Raw genomic sequence first — 16426 nt, 5'->3', positions numbered from 1 at the left:
GAGGCAGAGTGAAACACAGTAAACTAAACCTATTACAATAGGTTAATAATCACTCTTGGAAGAGAAATTTTATTTAACAAAGGTCATTAGTCAATGTGATTACGGTTCATCTTCGCCAAGATGCTCCAGGTCTCTCTCTCCACATCTGCCTCTCTGAAATACACGCAGGCACTTTCCTAGACACATGCCAGGTGTTATTCATGTGCTGTGGAGGGTCAAACTCTGTCCTCCTGCCAAAATGTGTTCCAACGGTCTATGAATCTATAGTCAGCCTATCCCTACAGGGTTGTGTGCGAGGACTGGTGTTAAAAAGAGATAGCATAGAATCAACCTAAAACATTACATAACTTAGAAGTAAAGTGATGATTCTAAGCCTTTAGACACTTTCTTGATCTCTCCACCCTTGTAACTAAGGGTGAAGAACATTACCACAAGACAAATATTCAGCTATCGCTGAGGAAATTGAACTTTGATGCTCCTTGAGGATTCCATATATCTTTGAACATCTACTTCTCAGTTATGTCCATTTATTTAATACCTCTGATCAATAACTTCATTTCTCCCCACCCTCCTTTTTACTAGACTCTTTGATAGGTTTAATTAAATTAATGCACTTTATGGAGATATGAAACCAGGCACTTGATGATGTCACTTCCTGGTTTGGGTCTTCAAGCTTCTCTTTCATAAAGTGGAAGTAGGAGGGACAGAGGGGGAAGGAGAGGTACAATTTGCTTCTGCTCAATTCACAGTGGTATGAAACCAAATAAAGACTTGTTTGGAAAGTGTCTGAAATTCTCTAATTCCTATAATTATCTTAATTTTTTTTAATGTTACATTAGCCATAAAGCCGAGCACATTGTTTCGAGAGTCGTAAAACCATCAAATTTGGGAACGAACCCATGTATGCTTAGTTCAGTAGTGGAAAACATGAATTCCTATGTAGGCGAAATGATGATTGAGTTTAAAGTAGGGATGGGAAAGGCAGGTAGTGGAATAAGGCCCAGGCCATGTGGGACTTTCTAGACCAACAGCTATTCCTTAAGATGAGGGAGGGGCGTGGGGCATGAAAACAAGATGGCAGAGAAAAATTGTAATAAGTGGAGTATACAAAGCACATGATTGTGAAATAAAAGAAGTCCTGAATGACTTTTAGTTTCCTGTGACCCCCCCCCATGGCTCCTAGGTATATTTTCTCCCTGCATATTATCCCCTTGACCATAGCAATTTAATTATAGTACCAAAAAATCCCCAAGAAATATCCTCAACTGAGTGGCAAAAGCAGTAAGGTTTTAATTTTATGATATATATAGCCCTAAGCATCTTGTTTGGGGCATTGAGACTTATATGTGCCTTGAAAGTTAGGGCCTAATAAATTCTTTCCATGTATCAAGGAATAAAATGACTTTTTAAAAGACAGTTAAACTAAAACAGCAAAGATAAAGCATAGCCTTCTTTCTCAGGCATGGTAAAACTCATTTTTGAGGAGTCGATAGTTTCTAGCGTCCCAAAGAAAACGGCATTGACTTGTATGTGAAGATTTTCTGTGTGACTTTGGGGGAGTCTCTTGATCTCTCTGTTTCATCAGCAAATATTTTAATATCTTGGAATGAGTACTTGAACAAGCACTGAGTAATCACTGGCTAAATAAAAGAGGTTTTGATGAATGCTCTATATTTCTAGCCCAACTGAACCACTCAGTGTTTCTATATACGTCACACATTTTCCTGACTCTACACTTTTGCTTATGCCATTTCTTGCACTAGGAATCCACCCTCCTGTGTTCCTTGTTCTAATTTTACCCATTCTTTAAGGACAAGGTCAACTCTTTTGTGTTTTCAGCTTTTCCTGATTTCATTACCTGGAAGTACTGTTTCTTCTTCCAAACTCTCAAAGATAGCTCTTGTTCTCTACCTCCCTGATGGATTGGTAGGGCCTCATATTTTTATTTATTTATTTATTTATTTATTTATTTATTTATTTATTTATTTATTTATTTATGTGGCTTATGCCCTTCTTTGAGAGGGCAGGCGTTGTGCATGATTTGTCACAGAACTTAATGTGCAATAAGCACTTAATATTTATTAGATAGATTGTGTGATGATTAGTTTTATGTGTCAGTTTGATCGGGCTGTATGTAGTACCTAGTTATTTAATTTAGTTACTTATAATACCCAGTTATTTAATACTAATCTAGGTATTGCTGAGATAGTGTTTTGTAGATATGGTTGACACCTACAGTTGGCTTTCATGTAGGTGGGCCTTATCCAGTCAGCTGGAAGTTCTTACAAACAAAAACAGAATTTTCTGGAGGAAATTCTGCCTCAAGGCTTCAGTATCAACTCCTGCTTGAGTTTCTAGTCCACCAACCTGCCCAATAGATTTTGGATTTGCCTGCTGTGCAGGTGTTGGGGCTTGTCCGTCCTCACAACTGCGTGAGCCATTTCCTTGAAATATTCTCTTTATATATGTATGTGCTATTGGTGGTGTCTCATCAGAGAACATTGACTAATAGAGATAACACAATATATCCTATTTATCATTTAAATTAAGTGACTTGATCATAGGCTCCAGGAAGCCTTGAATTTTTGCTTTGTTCGCGGCCATATCCCAGTGGCTAGAACAGTGCCTGACACATAATGGAAGTTCAATAAATGTTTGCTGAATATATGAAGGAATCAAAAAGATAGCTTTATGGAAAATACCACTGCTGGCTATTTACTAGGTTTGAACTTCCCCTTACATACCTTGGCTCTCGTGCTGATACATATGGCAGAAAAAAACCCCAGTCCTGCCACTCTGGGCGTTCCCATAGGCAAGTCACTACCATTCTCTGAACTCTATCTTCTTCATCTGTATGATTAAGAGTTTAATCTCCTAGAACTCTCAACTCCCCCACACTCTTCTTTGACATTTTTTTATTTTGACGCATGCCTATCATAGCCTCAATTTTGCATCTATTTTTTGTTGTTGTTGTCACGCAGACTGGCATATTATTTATTGCATGGTAGTCGTAATTTCTTTCATTACAAATTATGCTATCATCAATTACTACCTGAGCTATATAAAGTTGTTCTTTTCCAAAGTACTTAAAGAAAACTTCAGCCTCAATTTCTGGGACCAGACTCCTTCCATATCTTAGTTGTAAGGAAATAAAATAGACTCCCTAGGTTTTTTTTTTTTTTTTTTTACCAGAACCACAATTCCTTGTCCACAAGTGCTTTACAAGCCGGCTATAAAGGCCCTTATACTCATTTATCCTGCACCAAGCCTTCAGAACTTCAAGCCTTGGCTTCTAATTTTAGGGTCAGGAAATTATTTTATAACTGTTTTGCAGCCTCTTATAAATACTTCCTGCAGGGCTTTCTTTGGGTACCTTTTGTTTCCTCTCATCCTGTGGGGAAAAGGATTTCTGGAACTTGAACATACCTGCTGGGCCCTTGCTGGGCCCTAAGAACACAGAGGTCATATGTCTATGCCCCAGGGCCAGACTGCTGAGTAAATTTTAGCTGTGGATCTTGCTTTAACCCCCACCAGCAGAGAATAAGAGGCTATTAGCCAAGATGTGCCAAGGAGGAGGTCTTAAGGCACTCACGGAGTCTCCTCTCCTGATTTCAGGCTAATTCTTTCAGAGCCAACATCCAAAAAACAAAAATTCTTGGAACGTCCCACAATGGAATGTTAAACTGTGCAAGGGTTGCCTGGGGAAAAATAAACAAATAAACAAAATGTACCAAGAACTTGTACCCAGCACAAAAGACTGCTTTATTTGTCTTTTCATGTCAAAGTCACAGTTTCAGAATGTCACACCTGGATGATACCATAGTCTATTCATTTACACTTGAGGAAAAGGAGTTTCAGAGATGAGGAGAGGCTTTTCCACCCATCATGGAACTAACTAATGGGCGAAAGCCAGGCTACCATCACTCCTGGCTTCCATTCCACTGATTTTATCTAAATGTATTTATTCATAATGCCTATCTATAATACCCCTTCTTCCCCCAAAAAACTTTATGAGGCAAATCATAATAAAATGCACATACTCATATCTCCAGGGTAGTTTAAATAGACATGAATCATTAGAAATTAAATAGAGAGAGGGGGCTGTGGGGTTTTCTTTCCTTTCTTCCTTTTTTTTCTATATATTTTCCTTTTTTTTTTCTTTCTTTTTTCTCCTGTTTTCCCACTAGACTAAGTAGAAGCACTGGGGAATATGAGGGTTTCTTTGGTGTGTGCATGTATGTGTGTGTGTGTATGTTTATGTTTATGCTGAGAAACTACTAATAGAGAAAGCACAATTCGAAGGCACAGTCCAGGAAGTATACTTAGGCTTGTGTGTGATAATGTTGTCAGAGCTGGAGGAGTGTCAGCGTTCCCCTCAGATGCCTTCTCTCCAGATTTTGCAACTTGGAATTTAAAATGAGCTTTGGACCACAACTCAACCCACCAGGTCTTGGATCAGGGGAAATAACTCCTCCTACTCATGTCCTGCGCTGGGCATGGTGGAAAAAAAGCAAAATTTTTCAAATAAGCTTGTTATATACTGCAGGGTTTAGAGGATCTTTTTCTTTTCTTTTTTTTCTTAACAAGCTTTGGAAAACAAAACAGGTACCACCACTATTCCCTGCTTAATTTTATAGGTCTGCTCAGAGAGCCAGCTTCTATCATTATAAAATAAGTGTGTAAATAAATGTGTTAAAGGAAATACCTATTTTTTCTTTTTCCTTAGAGCTTCTGGAAGGGGATTTGGGTGTGGGATGTGGGTGTGATGTCTGTGGCATGTCTATACCATGGGGTGGAAAAAATAGCCTGCTAGAATTGGACAGTAGGAAAGCCAGAAACAATGAAATATGAATGTATTTTAAGCCTAGGAAAAGAAAGACACAATCCTCAATCTTGGGTCTTTATGTGAAAATAGACATAAAACACTTTGTGTGAAAAGTTCAGAACTCACAGTTCTGTTGTGAGGTAGATCCTTGGAGGAAAGGAGTTCTTAGTTGTTATATTAACTGACAAAAAAAAAAAAAAAAATCATCAAGTCATAGCTTCTCCGAGCTGAAACTCACCTTGGGTCAGAGCCTAAGCTCCTTACCAAGTCAGGACCCTCCTGTGTTGTAACCCTGACAAGTGGGTATCACGGCTCTGAGCTCCTCCTGTGATGGGTGATGGGGAGTTTACTAATTCATAAGGCAGCATATTCTGTGTGGAGTGGCTCTCGTTAGAAAACGCTTCTGTATCCTGAGCTGAAGCCTGTATTTCTGTAACTGTCACCCATCTTTCCTTATCCCATTCTCTACAACCACCCAGAAAAAAAATAAATTAATTTTCCCTGTGACAGCCCTTGATTCAATCATTCATGACAAATCAAACCAAACATCTCCAGTCTACACTGACAAGGTACTGTGCTCCCCCTTAGCCCGTGACCCAGCAACCAAGGTGTATACAAGGCAGGACTGACATGGGCGATGTGGAGCTAGGCCTCTGGGCAAGTTGAAGAGCTAGAAGGGGTTGGAGCAGTGTCCGTCAAGAGATTGGTAAGAGGGCCCTACCCTTGCCCCAGAACACTTGAGGAGGTTAAGGCATTTGTAGAAAGACAATTTCTAGAGCAATTAATCAGTGGCTTTTTCTTGCCTGATGTATGAGATCAAGCAGAGTGGGTCTCCTCCAAAAAAGGGAGAACTGAAAATTTTGACTTCATTTTTATTTTTTTTATTTTTTTTTTTTACTTCATTTTTAAAAGTTATTTTGTCAGAAGATTTATTGACCAAGGGCCTGGAAGAGGAATCAAAGGTTCTGTTTGCCATGACGGAACTTGAATTGAACTTTGGGATCAGACCGCATGTGTGGAATGCTGGGTAAGGCGTAACGCTCTCCAAGACAGAAGAGATTACTGGTGTTGATCCTCAGTGGACTGGTAACAATGCAGTTTGAGGTCTGACGGAAAGAACCTGAGTTTGGGGCCACAACCAGCCACTTGCTTATTTATTTCCTCTTTTATTTTTCAAATATTTATTGAACACCTACTGTGTGCCAGTTCTAGTGATAAGCACTGGGCATGCATCTGGTGCAGATGGACACAGCCACTGCACACATGCAGTGTGTATTTTTTGATGGGGGAGAAGACAGACAAGTGGTCAGGCAGTGGCAATGGTGTTTGCAAAAGACTGGTGACAGGACCAAAGGCAATGAGCAGCAGTAAGGAACAGTAAGGAGCGCACCGCCTAGACCTGGGGGTGTGTAGGTGGAAGAGGTTGGGGAAAAGCCATTGGCAGGAAATGACATCTAACCGGAGAGCTGAAGGATGACAATTACTAGCTGGTGGCCTCACAGAAATCACCATCTCTCTGAGCCTCAGTTTCTTATCTCTAAAATTGGAATGAGAATAACAGCCCTGACTCACCTGCTTTAGTGGGAGGTTGTGAGGATCCACAAACAGATTTTTGTGATAAGTGCTCCGTTGAACTGTAAAGTGCTCTATCATTGTAAGAAATGACAATTGTTAATAATTGTTATCAGATATTGTGTTATCTCCATTCCTAGATTCTATTTTCTTTCCATGTGCACAGATCTGGCTCCCTGAGCACAGCAGGAGCAGAGAATAAAAGGGCAGATTTGGGTGCAGAGATTTACACTGCTAGTTTCTTTCCACCTAGAGCCCCCAGGCCCTCAGGGCTACGGGGCATACAGGTGAAGGCACAGGTGGAACCAGGTGTGTGGGCCAGAGGGGGTACGCTTCACTGGGGGGGGGGGTTCACCTGGTTAGAAAGAACAGACTGAGTCAAATGGTTATCCACACTGTTCTGGGTGCCTCACTAACATTTCCATGGCCTGACCTCACCAGAGGTAAAATTACCCCGGCAAGATTGCATGTCCCTGAACGACTTTGTGATACGCCAAGGAGATTCAGCTCAGCTAATCCTGATGGTGGGGAAAAGCAGTAGCCAAGCAGTTCCAAATGTCAGCATTTCCCGGTTTACTGAGATTTAACTTTCAAGAGCAAGGAGTGCATTTTGCCCAACGGTCAGTCTCCTCTTTTTGTTTTATGAATTCTGGTCAGATTTTGTGGGATTTCCTATACCCTCTCTGGTGGCCTGGAAACATATTAAATGTTTACTAAATTCGAAGTTTGAGAACTGGAAACAGCAACACCTCTACTCTTCAGGCAGGCCTACTTTGCCTTTCTGTGCCCCACTTCTATGGGCAAAATGGAGATGGTGGACGGGATTTATCCCAAGTCCCTCTACCATCAACATCCTGTATGTCTGTGCTGCTTGCCTCTCTTCTCCCTGCCTACATTTTCCAATCTAAGAAGCTTTGGCCACTTCCATTTGTTAGACTTTTATTGAAAATCCAACCGCCCTAGAAGGCCAGATCTGGTAGCCTGGGCTGCTATTTAAATCTCTGTTAGACCAGAGCAACTTTGTTTAAAATTATATTTTGTTAATCCATCATGTGGATGTGGAGCTTGCTATTTTTAATACATGCTCTGAACAGCCCAGTTATTCATGGCTGAGAGTGCCACAGAACTTTAGAGCTGAATTTAAAAACAAACAGCCCCAGAGAAGCAATAAGAAGGCTGCTTTCACAAGCTAATAAAATTCGGGATTGGGAAAGTAAAGGCGTAAGTTTTACCTCTAAGTGGGATGAAGTGAGTTTCTGTGCTCTGTTTGATGCCAGAGGAGCAAGTAAAGGAACGGCCCTCCTTAGTGCTTGTTTAGATGGTAGATTCCATTGACCTTTTCTGAGTCATTTGTCAAAACTCTGGAGATGTGCACTTTTGTTATAGGACTGTGACACTCTTTAATATCTTCTAATAATTTCCTTCTCTTGCTTCACTTTCCTCTCTATTTCCCTTCCTTCTCTTAGGCCATTTAACATACATGGTGACGGTGGTGGTGGGGGGCGGGGGGGGGGTGGGGTGGGGAGGGAAGCGGCGGGGAGGAATGCATGAAAATAGAAGCATTTAGTGAAATTCAAGCAGAAATACCTATATTTATAGCAACTCTTAAGTGATTGTTAGGAAACCATAGAGAGCTTACACCGAGATATTTAAGTGTAGCAAAACCCACCTAAATGCTGACTTCCTGGACTTTGGGAGATGATATTAATTTGTCATTCTTTTGTTTATTTATTCATCCATTCAAACATACTAATTAAGGTCATAAGATGGGCCAGGAACTGTATTAAATGTAGTGTTTACAAAGCTGGAGAGACACAGCGCTTGCCCTTGAGGAGCTCATGAGTTTCCTAGGGCCCAGAGATTAAAAAGCCTCCCAAGAGCCCAATTCAGGAAATTATGGTTCGTGATCCTCTTTCTTATTTTGTCAATTCGACAAGGGATATTTGTACCATCTTATTAGAGTTCTATAAGATCATATAAAAGGTGTTTCATTTTCTATTCAGGACATTCTCTGAATATATAGGCTCATTAAAGGTCAGTGATTCATAGAATTCTGATCTGGCTCATGTAAAGTAGAACAATGTAGAACAGAGAGACCATTTATTGACTCACTCATTCAAAACATCCAGGGCCCAAGGCTAAGGCACATTCAGAGCAATTTGGGCTAACTACCTGTTTTCTCTCAGTGAACCAAAGTATCACAAGAAAAGAGAAACAAGAGGGGAGCAACGCCTTATTTATGCTTTGGGAAATTAACAAAGAGAAAGTGTCTTGACTTTTTGGCCTGAATTATTTCAAACTGTTATCATGAAGATTGGAGGTTGTTACTTGCATGAGTGCACTAGGATCTTTCCGATCCATGGATCCATGGGGTGGCTGTGCCTCAGCCAGCTGTCCCACAGATGCCTACCATTGATCATGAGAGAGGCACTGACAGATGGGAGTGCATCGATTTATGTTGGAGTTCCAATCACTCACATAGCTTATACCACTACCCAGGTAATGGTAATAACCCTCTCAGCTGAGAAGTCAGGGTAGCATAGCAGACCTGCAAAAGCCAGCATTTATTTGGGCATGCATCCTCTTTAATATGGAGTGGGCAAGAAAGCTGGTTTCGAGGAGAAGGAAACCAAAAGCAAAAGAAATTAACCAATTCTGCCAAAGTTCTTCACTTGTTACTTGATTCAATAAACTCTGAGGACCTTCCTACAGGGCTAAATGCCATGGGAAATATGACTTCGGATATGATGTAGTCCTTATCCTGAAGAATCTCATGGTTTGAAACTTGCATTAACAATGATAAAGCAAGGTCGAAATTCATCAGTGCCACCTGATTATTTCTGCAGGAAACAGTGGAGGGTCTAAGGGAGGAACTTTGCCACCAGGTTAGGGAGGGATTGGGGAAGACTTTGTTGGGGTGTGTGGGGGGGGGGGGGGGGGGGAGCGAGGCATGGAATTGGCTTTGGTAATAAGTTGAGAGAAGAGCAAGGAGGGAAGAGAAACTCCAAGGCAGTATCAGTGGCCAGATCCGTTTTGCAACCATCACTGCAGCAACAATATGGAGAACAGGTTGGAGAAGGGAAAGGATTACGTTTATAACAACAGTAGCAGCAGCTAACAATTAATTACTTATAATGTCAGGCATTGCACTAAATGCGTGACCCACTTTATCTCATGTAATCATTAAAACAGCCTCTGAGGTAGGGATTGCCATCTCCATTTTTATGGGGAAAAGAACCTGGACGAAAAAACAGTTTGTATTCTTGGCAGTGGGAACTTGTCAGAAAAATGAAAAAGCTCCTATCAGAATCAGAGACTATGGAATAGAGAAGAGATGGATTTTAGAGAATTAGGAAGATACCTGGTTTCTAAGAACCAATAGGCCTTCCAAGTGTTTGCCCCAGAAACCTCATAAACACTAAAAGCATCTGGGAGATCCTACTCTGTCCAAAAGGACCAGGACTGAGATGGAACCTGCCCTGTGGAGTAAGTATGACCGCAGTGTAAGAACTCCTCCTCCGCTTTATCACTGCCCACCAGATGCTGCCAAAGAAATGGTGGGAGCTCAGATGGTATTTGTTGAATGAAAAGTCTCACCTCCGACATTCAACGTTCTTTGGAACCTGGGGCAGTGCATTCTGCGCCCCCTCCCTTTAGTTGTCCTGTCTTTAGATTAGAGCAGGCTGTGCCACGTTGGCTCATTTTGTGTGAAGTCGAGTAAGGTGTTGTCCAGGAAAATTAATTTTTCCTAGGGCAAAAAGATAGGGGTGCCGCAGTGGCTATATGGCACGTGGTGGGCACTTTTTTTTTTTTTTTTTTTTTATATATATATGCTTAGTTCTATCGTGTTTGGCAATCAATGCAGAAGAGGGCAGAGGATTGATTGGTTTCATATTCCTTAGGGCAGGTTCCTTCACCATCTCCAGGCTCGTTGGAGTTACTGCGATGGAGATGCCACATCCCGTGGCGATGTCCTCGCTCCCAACACCGCCCTTAAAATCAGACAGAGGAAGACTCCCCCTCTCCTGAATGAGCTTGGCAAGCCCTGCCCTCAAGGGGTGGGGGTGGAGAGAGGCTACGTCCACAACTCGCGCGTCGGCCCCGGTGCGGATTGGCAAGTGGCACAGGCGCGCAGACCTCTGTCATTTATTTCTCTCTCCTTCCACTGGGTGCGCTGTCCCTTTAAATGGGGACGCCGGTGCTGGCTCGGTGAGCCCGGGGCCGGCCGCTTGTTGATTTCGGAGCTGGTGAATTTCACATTGTTTCCACTTCACTTTCCGCGCTCGCTCGCGGGAGGCTCGGGCCGGCGGCGGCGGCGAGGCCGGGGGCGCGGGGGGGCGCGGGGGGCGCGGGGGGGCGCGGGGGGCGCGGGGGGCGCGGGGAGGGCGCGCGGAGGGCGGGCACCTGCAGCCTCGGCGCCGCGCGGGGCCGCGGGGAGGGCGGCCGGGGTCACCCGCGCACCCCGCCGCGGAGAGCCGCTGGCCGAGCCGGGACGCCCGGAGCGCAGCGAGCCGGCACCGGCCGCGCAGACGCCCGCCTGCCCGCGGGCCGGGCCGGGCCGGGCCGGGCCGGGCGGGGGCGGGGCGGGGCGGGGCGGGGCGGGGGCCGCGGCGGGCGGGCGGCGAGCGGGCGCGGGGCGGAGGCCCGGGGGGCGCGCGGGGGGGCGGGGTGGGTGCCGCCGCCGCCGCCGAGCTGCTCCTCGGCGCGTTTTGCATGAAGATGGCGGCTCCCACCGCCAGCAAGGCAGCCTCCCTGGGCTGCAACAACAAGCCGGCGTTCCCGGAGCTGGATTTCAGGTCGGGAGCTCGGGTGGAGGAATTGAACAAACTCATCCAAGAATTCGCCAAGCACGACCAGCGGGAATACGACGACCAGAGAGCGCTGGAGATCCACACGGCCAAGGATTTCATCTTTTCCATGCTGGGTAAGGAGGAAAAGGGGGAGGCGTGCGTGTGTGCGCGCGAGTGATGGGAAGCGGGGTGCAGAACCCGGCCCCCGCCCCGCGCTCTCCTCCCTCCGTGATTCCCTTCCCGGAGCCGGCGCCTGGGGCACAGCCATCCCCGTTCCGCCTCCCTCCCCTGTCTCCGCTGCAAGCCGAGCTCCCCCGTCCTTATGGACTTCGCGCCGGGCCCCCGGGTCTGCCCCCCTCCCTCCCCGCCGCGGCCCCCGTTCGCTGGCTCTTTTGTTACTGCCTCGGCGGCCCGGGGCTCGCGGGCAGGTGCGGCGCGGGCGGCGGAGCACCTCGCCGTGGGAGGGCAGCCCCTGGGAGCGGCGAGGTCCAGGTGGCCCCGGGGCGCCTGGCGACGCGGGATGCGGCCCCGGAGGCTGGGACCTGCGCCTTCCCGCGCCGAGGCTCGGGGTCCCGTGCTGAGCCCGGGGCGCGCGGACCGTCCGCTCGCGGCTCTGGCTCGGCGCCCGGGCGGCAAGTTGCGCCCGCGGTCCGGCCGCGCCGTCACGCCGAGCCCCCCGGCGGCCAAACTTGTTGGGTGTTCCCTTAGCAACCCGCTCCGGCGGCCAGGCCGGGCGCCCGGAGTTCCTGCAACTTTGATTTTGCAAATCGACCTCCCCTGTGAAGCGCTCGGGAGCCTTTCCTGCGCCGCCCCGGGGCGCCGGCGGAGCTCGCGAGTCCTCCCCCCCAGCTGGAAGAGGACCCGGCTCGGAGCGCGGACCCCAGAAGCGCCGGGCCCCTCCTCTGTGTGCGGTCCGTGCCCCGGCCCCGGCCCCGGCCGAGCGCCCCGAGTCTCGAGCCCCCCGGGCACGTCGGGGGGAGGGAGGGGAGAGAATGACGCCGCCACTCCCACCCCCCACCTCCAAGCCCGGCACCCACAGGTCCTTCAACGAGATTGTCAGGTGTGCGTAAAGGTAAATAATGTAGCCCACCTGGACACCATGCCTCCTCCAGCGCCCTGTCGTTGGATGCTGGCGCCGGGGTGCAGGCCGAGCGTGCGCCCCGGGAGCCCCCCTCCCACGTAGCCTGCGGCCGCACCCCGGCGACCCTAGGGCTGCGGTCGTGGCCTGGCCCTTGGCGCCGCGCAGACCTGGGGTTCTGGGGTAGGGCTGCCCTGCTACGGGGCTCGGAGCCCTCTACATCCTCAGCCGGTTTTCCAAGTCCTGGAAAATTTTATTGAACAAGGGCTCTGACCCCAGAGGGAGACAGATTTTTTTTTTTTTTTTTTTTTTTTTCCTTCCTGCTACCCCCTTTACTCGGATTTCAGCCGGCTGTTTGTCGTTGCTGGTTCTATCATAAGGTGCCTTCTTCGCCCTCGCTGTTCTTCCTCCCCGAAGCCTAAGGTCCAAGTCGGGGGTGATACGGATTGAACGTGTGGGGCCCGCTTATAGTAATGCTTTGGGAAGTTGGAGAAAGTATGTGAAAACTTGGGGCTGCATTTTTTTTTTTTTTTTTTTTTTTTACCTTTGGCTCCACACTGCCCAAGTGTGTCCTGAATTTTGTATGGGGTTGAAAAGCTCTCTATTGAGATACTCGGCTATTCAGCTGTTCAGATGAATTCGATGTTTTTTTCTTTCTTTTTTTTTTTTTTTTTTAAACAACTCGCTAACCTGGTGGGAGTGAGCTTCCAAATCTGGAAGCGAGCACAGTGATTGTCAGGAGGGTGGGGATGCACAGAGAAGGCTCAGGGCAGTGATTTCAGTAGCTTAATCATGGCCTTTCTCTGACATAAATAATGGAAGTCTGCCATTGTGTTGTTACAGCCCCCACATCAGTTCTGATGTCTCCTGCTTTGTTGGTTTTCTAGAGAAAGGTGCTGGGTGACCATCACTCTGGATAATCATGGAACAGAAAAAGGGAGGGGGGAACAGAAAAAGGTAGGGTTAAGTTTAAATACTGCACCTCATTAGGAACTACCATGCTAACCCCACGGCTGAGACACTGATTTAGCAAAACCTTCACCCACATAGGAAGGGTGAGTTATCCCAGGGTGCTTCATCTATACGCATGTTTAATGCCACCAGAGGCATTTTGTTGACAGGTAAGCTGAATTCCCTTCTATTCCCTTTTATCCCGTTGACCTTGCAAGAGAAGTCTTTCTTGCTCCCCTGGGAATTTGATACATCCACCTGCAGGAGAGAAAATTCAGGAGAGTGTCATTTAAGCCTTTTGCCCCTCTGGACACTAGAAGGCAGATGGCAAAATGCGCTTGCCTGTGTGTGGTGCTGCATTCATTTGTGAGTTCCCTGCTTCCCTTTAATGAGATGCTGGCGGCTCTAGACAAGTGAAGGTTTGGCGACAGCCAGGGTCCCCGTGTGGATTTACTTTTTTCTAAAGCGGATTTTCGCTTGGCTTAAAAAACAAAATCTCTTTTTGTGCACTTTGTTTCACTTGCCACAGCCTTGAGTCTTTCATGAATATGTAAATGAGGTGTCTTAATGACCCTCAGCTTGTTAAGGTGTCACTGGGGTGGCACCAGGCCCTCATTTCTGGGAGTTTTTTTTTGTGGGAGGGGGGCCGCAACTCGTCTTGGCTTTGTTCTGCCTCTGAGCTTGTGTGTACCTGAGGATTGTCAGCAGCTTAAAAACATTATCTCCTCACACAGTGAAATCGTAGAGGAATCTGGTGCAAGCCCCTTTAAGGGAGCTGTGGATACTACTACCTCAGTTTTGAGGCAGCTGGGGTGGGGGAACCAAACACTCTATAAAATTGTTAGTCTGGACCCAAGCGCCGCCTTCCCCCCCTGCCCTTTTTGTATTGTCTACTCTGGAGGCAACTTTATGCAGAAGTGCATAAAGTGGTGGTAGACAGTGGTCATTATCAGTGACCTGTCAGCACCAAGAAAGTTCACTGTCCTGTCAAAGCAGGGCTCGTAATAGGCTGTGTGGGGTTGGTCTGAACCTGTTGGTGGTCACCGTGGCCTTTGCGATCTGTCCTGACATTCTGTGTTTGTACAGAGATTCTGATTCCTTTGAGGCAGATGTTGGCTAGAAACCTCTAGACTCACTCTTTATTTCTTTACACCTTGGTCTTTTAGGAGACTGATTGCTGTTATTATCTAGTTAATATTTGAGAGCCCAGATTGTGTGAGAGGCTGGCAGTGCATAATAAACACCATTTATCAAAATTCAGGGAAATTGCCAGAGTTCATTAATGTTTTAATAATATTTGGTATTTGCATAATGTCTCTGCCAACTCTTTTGTTATCTTCATTCCCTGGCGAGGTTGGATGGAGACTAGCTGTGTCCCCATTCAACAGATGCAGAACAGGGGCTATGCAGAAGCTCTAGAAGCCAGGAAGGAGACAGGCAGTCACTCACCCTACAGTCAGAATGGTAGATAGCAGGGCGATAGTTATTAGGACAGCTCTCATCTGCTGATTGCCTTCTCAGTGCCAGGAACTTCACATGGTCTTAGGAGTAGGTATTGCTTTCCCATTACGCAGATGAAGATACTGAAATTTACTGGGCTTAAGACCCATCCAGGTCCTCAGGCTAAAAAAATGGTACAGATGTTGCTCAAACTCACAACACCCTGCCTCTAAGACATGTTCCTCCTTTCCTCCTAGAGAACCTATTAAGAATAAATGCATTAAGTCCAGAGGACAGCAGGCCGCCTGAGTGGTTCAGTGGTCGAGCACCTGCCTTCAGCTCAGGGCGTGATGCGGGATTCCCGGGATCGAGTCCCACGTCCGGCTCCCTACATGGAGCCTGCTTTTCCCTCTGCCTGTGTCTCTGCCCCTCTCTCTCTATGTCTCTCATAAGTAACTAAATAAAATCTTAAAAAAAAAAAAAAAAGTACAGAGGATAAAAACATAGCTTAAAACATTGCTACCTCTCCTTCCAGGATTTTGTTCCTGATTTCAGCTGTCAGCGTTAGAGTGATCCAAGCAGCATGGGAGCTGATTTCTGGAACAGTCTGAGTTCCAGTATTTTATTCCATAAAAAAAATCATTTATTTGAATTTCTGGTTGAGCAATTGGTCATTGTAATACGATGTGGAAATCTGTAATTACAGTCCTAGTCTGCCTCTTTGCTAGCTGAGTGGTCTTAGTTTTTTCATCTGTTAAACATGGGTAATTTTGTAAACTGAAAAGGAATGTATACATGATTTCATTATTTATTTAAAGAAACGGACATTAGAAAATCTAGTGAGCTTAGCCTGGGATTATTTCTGCAGGTTGGTATCAGAAAGAACTAGGGAGTACAATTCGAGGTGGCCTAGGAGAACACGTTATATAGGCTCTGGCTGTATGTAGAAGGCACGACTGACTGTTAACTTGCACTGCCATTTGTTACGCTCATTTTATACGTGGGCGCTCGTGTTAGCCACTTTGCATAAATCCATTAATTTATGTAATTTTCTTCCGAAAACTTTGTGAAGATAAGTATTCTTATACCTTTGCATTCAGCAAATACTTGCTGAATGTTAGACTGTTTGCCAAATAACATGCAGGGTCCCGAGGATAGCACAGTGAGCAGGAACTTTGAGAAATTCATACAGGCTCTTGGAGGCCCTGCCTCTTCTCCTTTGCCCACAACCACTACCCAAGGTAGTTTGCTGGCTCTTGCGTCCTTTTCGAAACATAAATATGTTGTAGCCACCTCAAAATCCTGCAGTGTGGTGCTTCTGTGTGCTTCCAGACCTACTATATTTTTAGGCACTTTCTGTGTCTTGAGAACAGACCATTTTGAAGCCTGGTCTTTTTTTCCAGTGTTTGAATGACATTGTCCTTGTAATGTATTTATCCAGCAGTATTTATTGAGGGCATTTATTCGGTCATTGCCTCATGGGCCTCCAAGTCTTGGTAAGTTCCTTAGAGTTCTAGTCACTAACCTACTGTATCTGGATAATAATAGGCAAGATTGTATTTGACGTCTACCCTAGCATTGAAAGTATTACACATATAGGGCGGGGAGATCCCTCTGAATATTTATTTTTGCTGCTAGTTTGGGTTCTCCTTCCGTGGTACTGGGCATCGCTGACCTTTGTCCTTGACAGAAGAGCCCTAGAACTGTTGATGATTCTGGGCGTTCTGCTGCCCACGGGATAATGCATTGCTCGTGATTAGACTGGGCCTC

At 46.1% G+C, this 16426-nt stretch overlaps 1 protein-coding gene across 2 annotated transcripts in view; it reads left to right on the top strand.

The window, feature by feature from the left end:
• Positions 1 to 11045: 11045 nt before the first annotated feature.
• MB21D2 (Mab-21 domain containing 2) overlaps positions 11046 to 16426 on the top strand; it is a 108050-nt gene continuing 102669 nt past the window's right edge. The window contains exon 1 of one of the 2 annotated variants that reach the window (XM_038583708.1): positions 11046 to 11321. In XM_038583708.1, coding sequence (XP_038439636.1) covers positions 11111 to 11321 — 211 coding nt within the window. In that variant the 5' untranslated portion in view covers positions 11046 to 11110. The remainder of the gene's footprint in view (positions 11322 to 16426) is intronic. The other variant, XM_038583709.1, reaches the window with a different exon arrangement.

The sequence above is a fragment of the Canis lupus genome, chromosome 34, assembly GCF_011100685.1.
Source record: "Canis lupus familiaris isolate Mischka breed German Shepherd chromosome 34, alternate assembly UU_Cfam_GSD_1.0, whole genome shotgun sequence".
Taxonomy (NCBI): domain Eukaryota; kingdom Metazoa; phylum Chordata; class Mammalia; order Carnivora; family Canidae; genus Canis; species Canis lupus.
The sequence above is the reverse complement of the archived record's forward strand: the minus strand, read 5'-3'. Positions and strand labels throughout refer to the sequence as shown.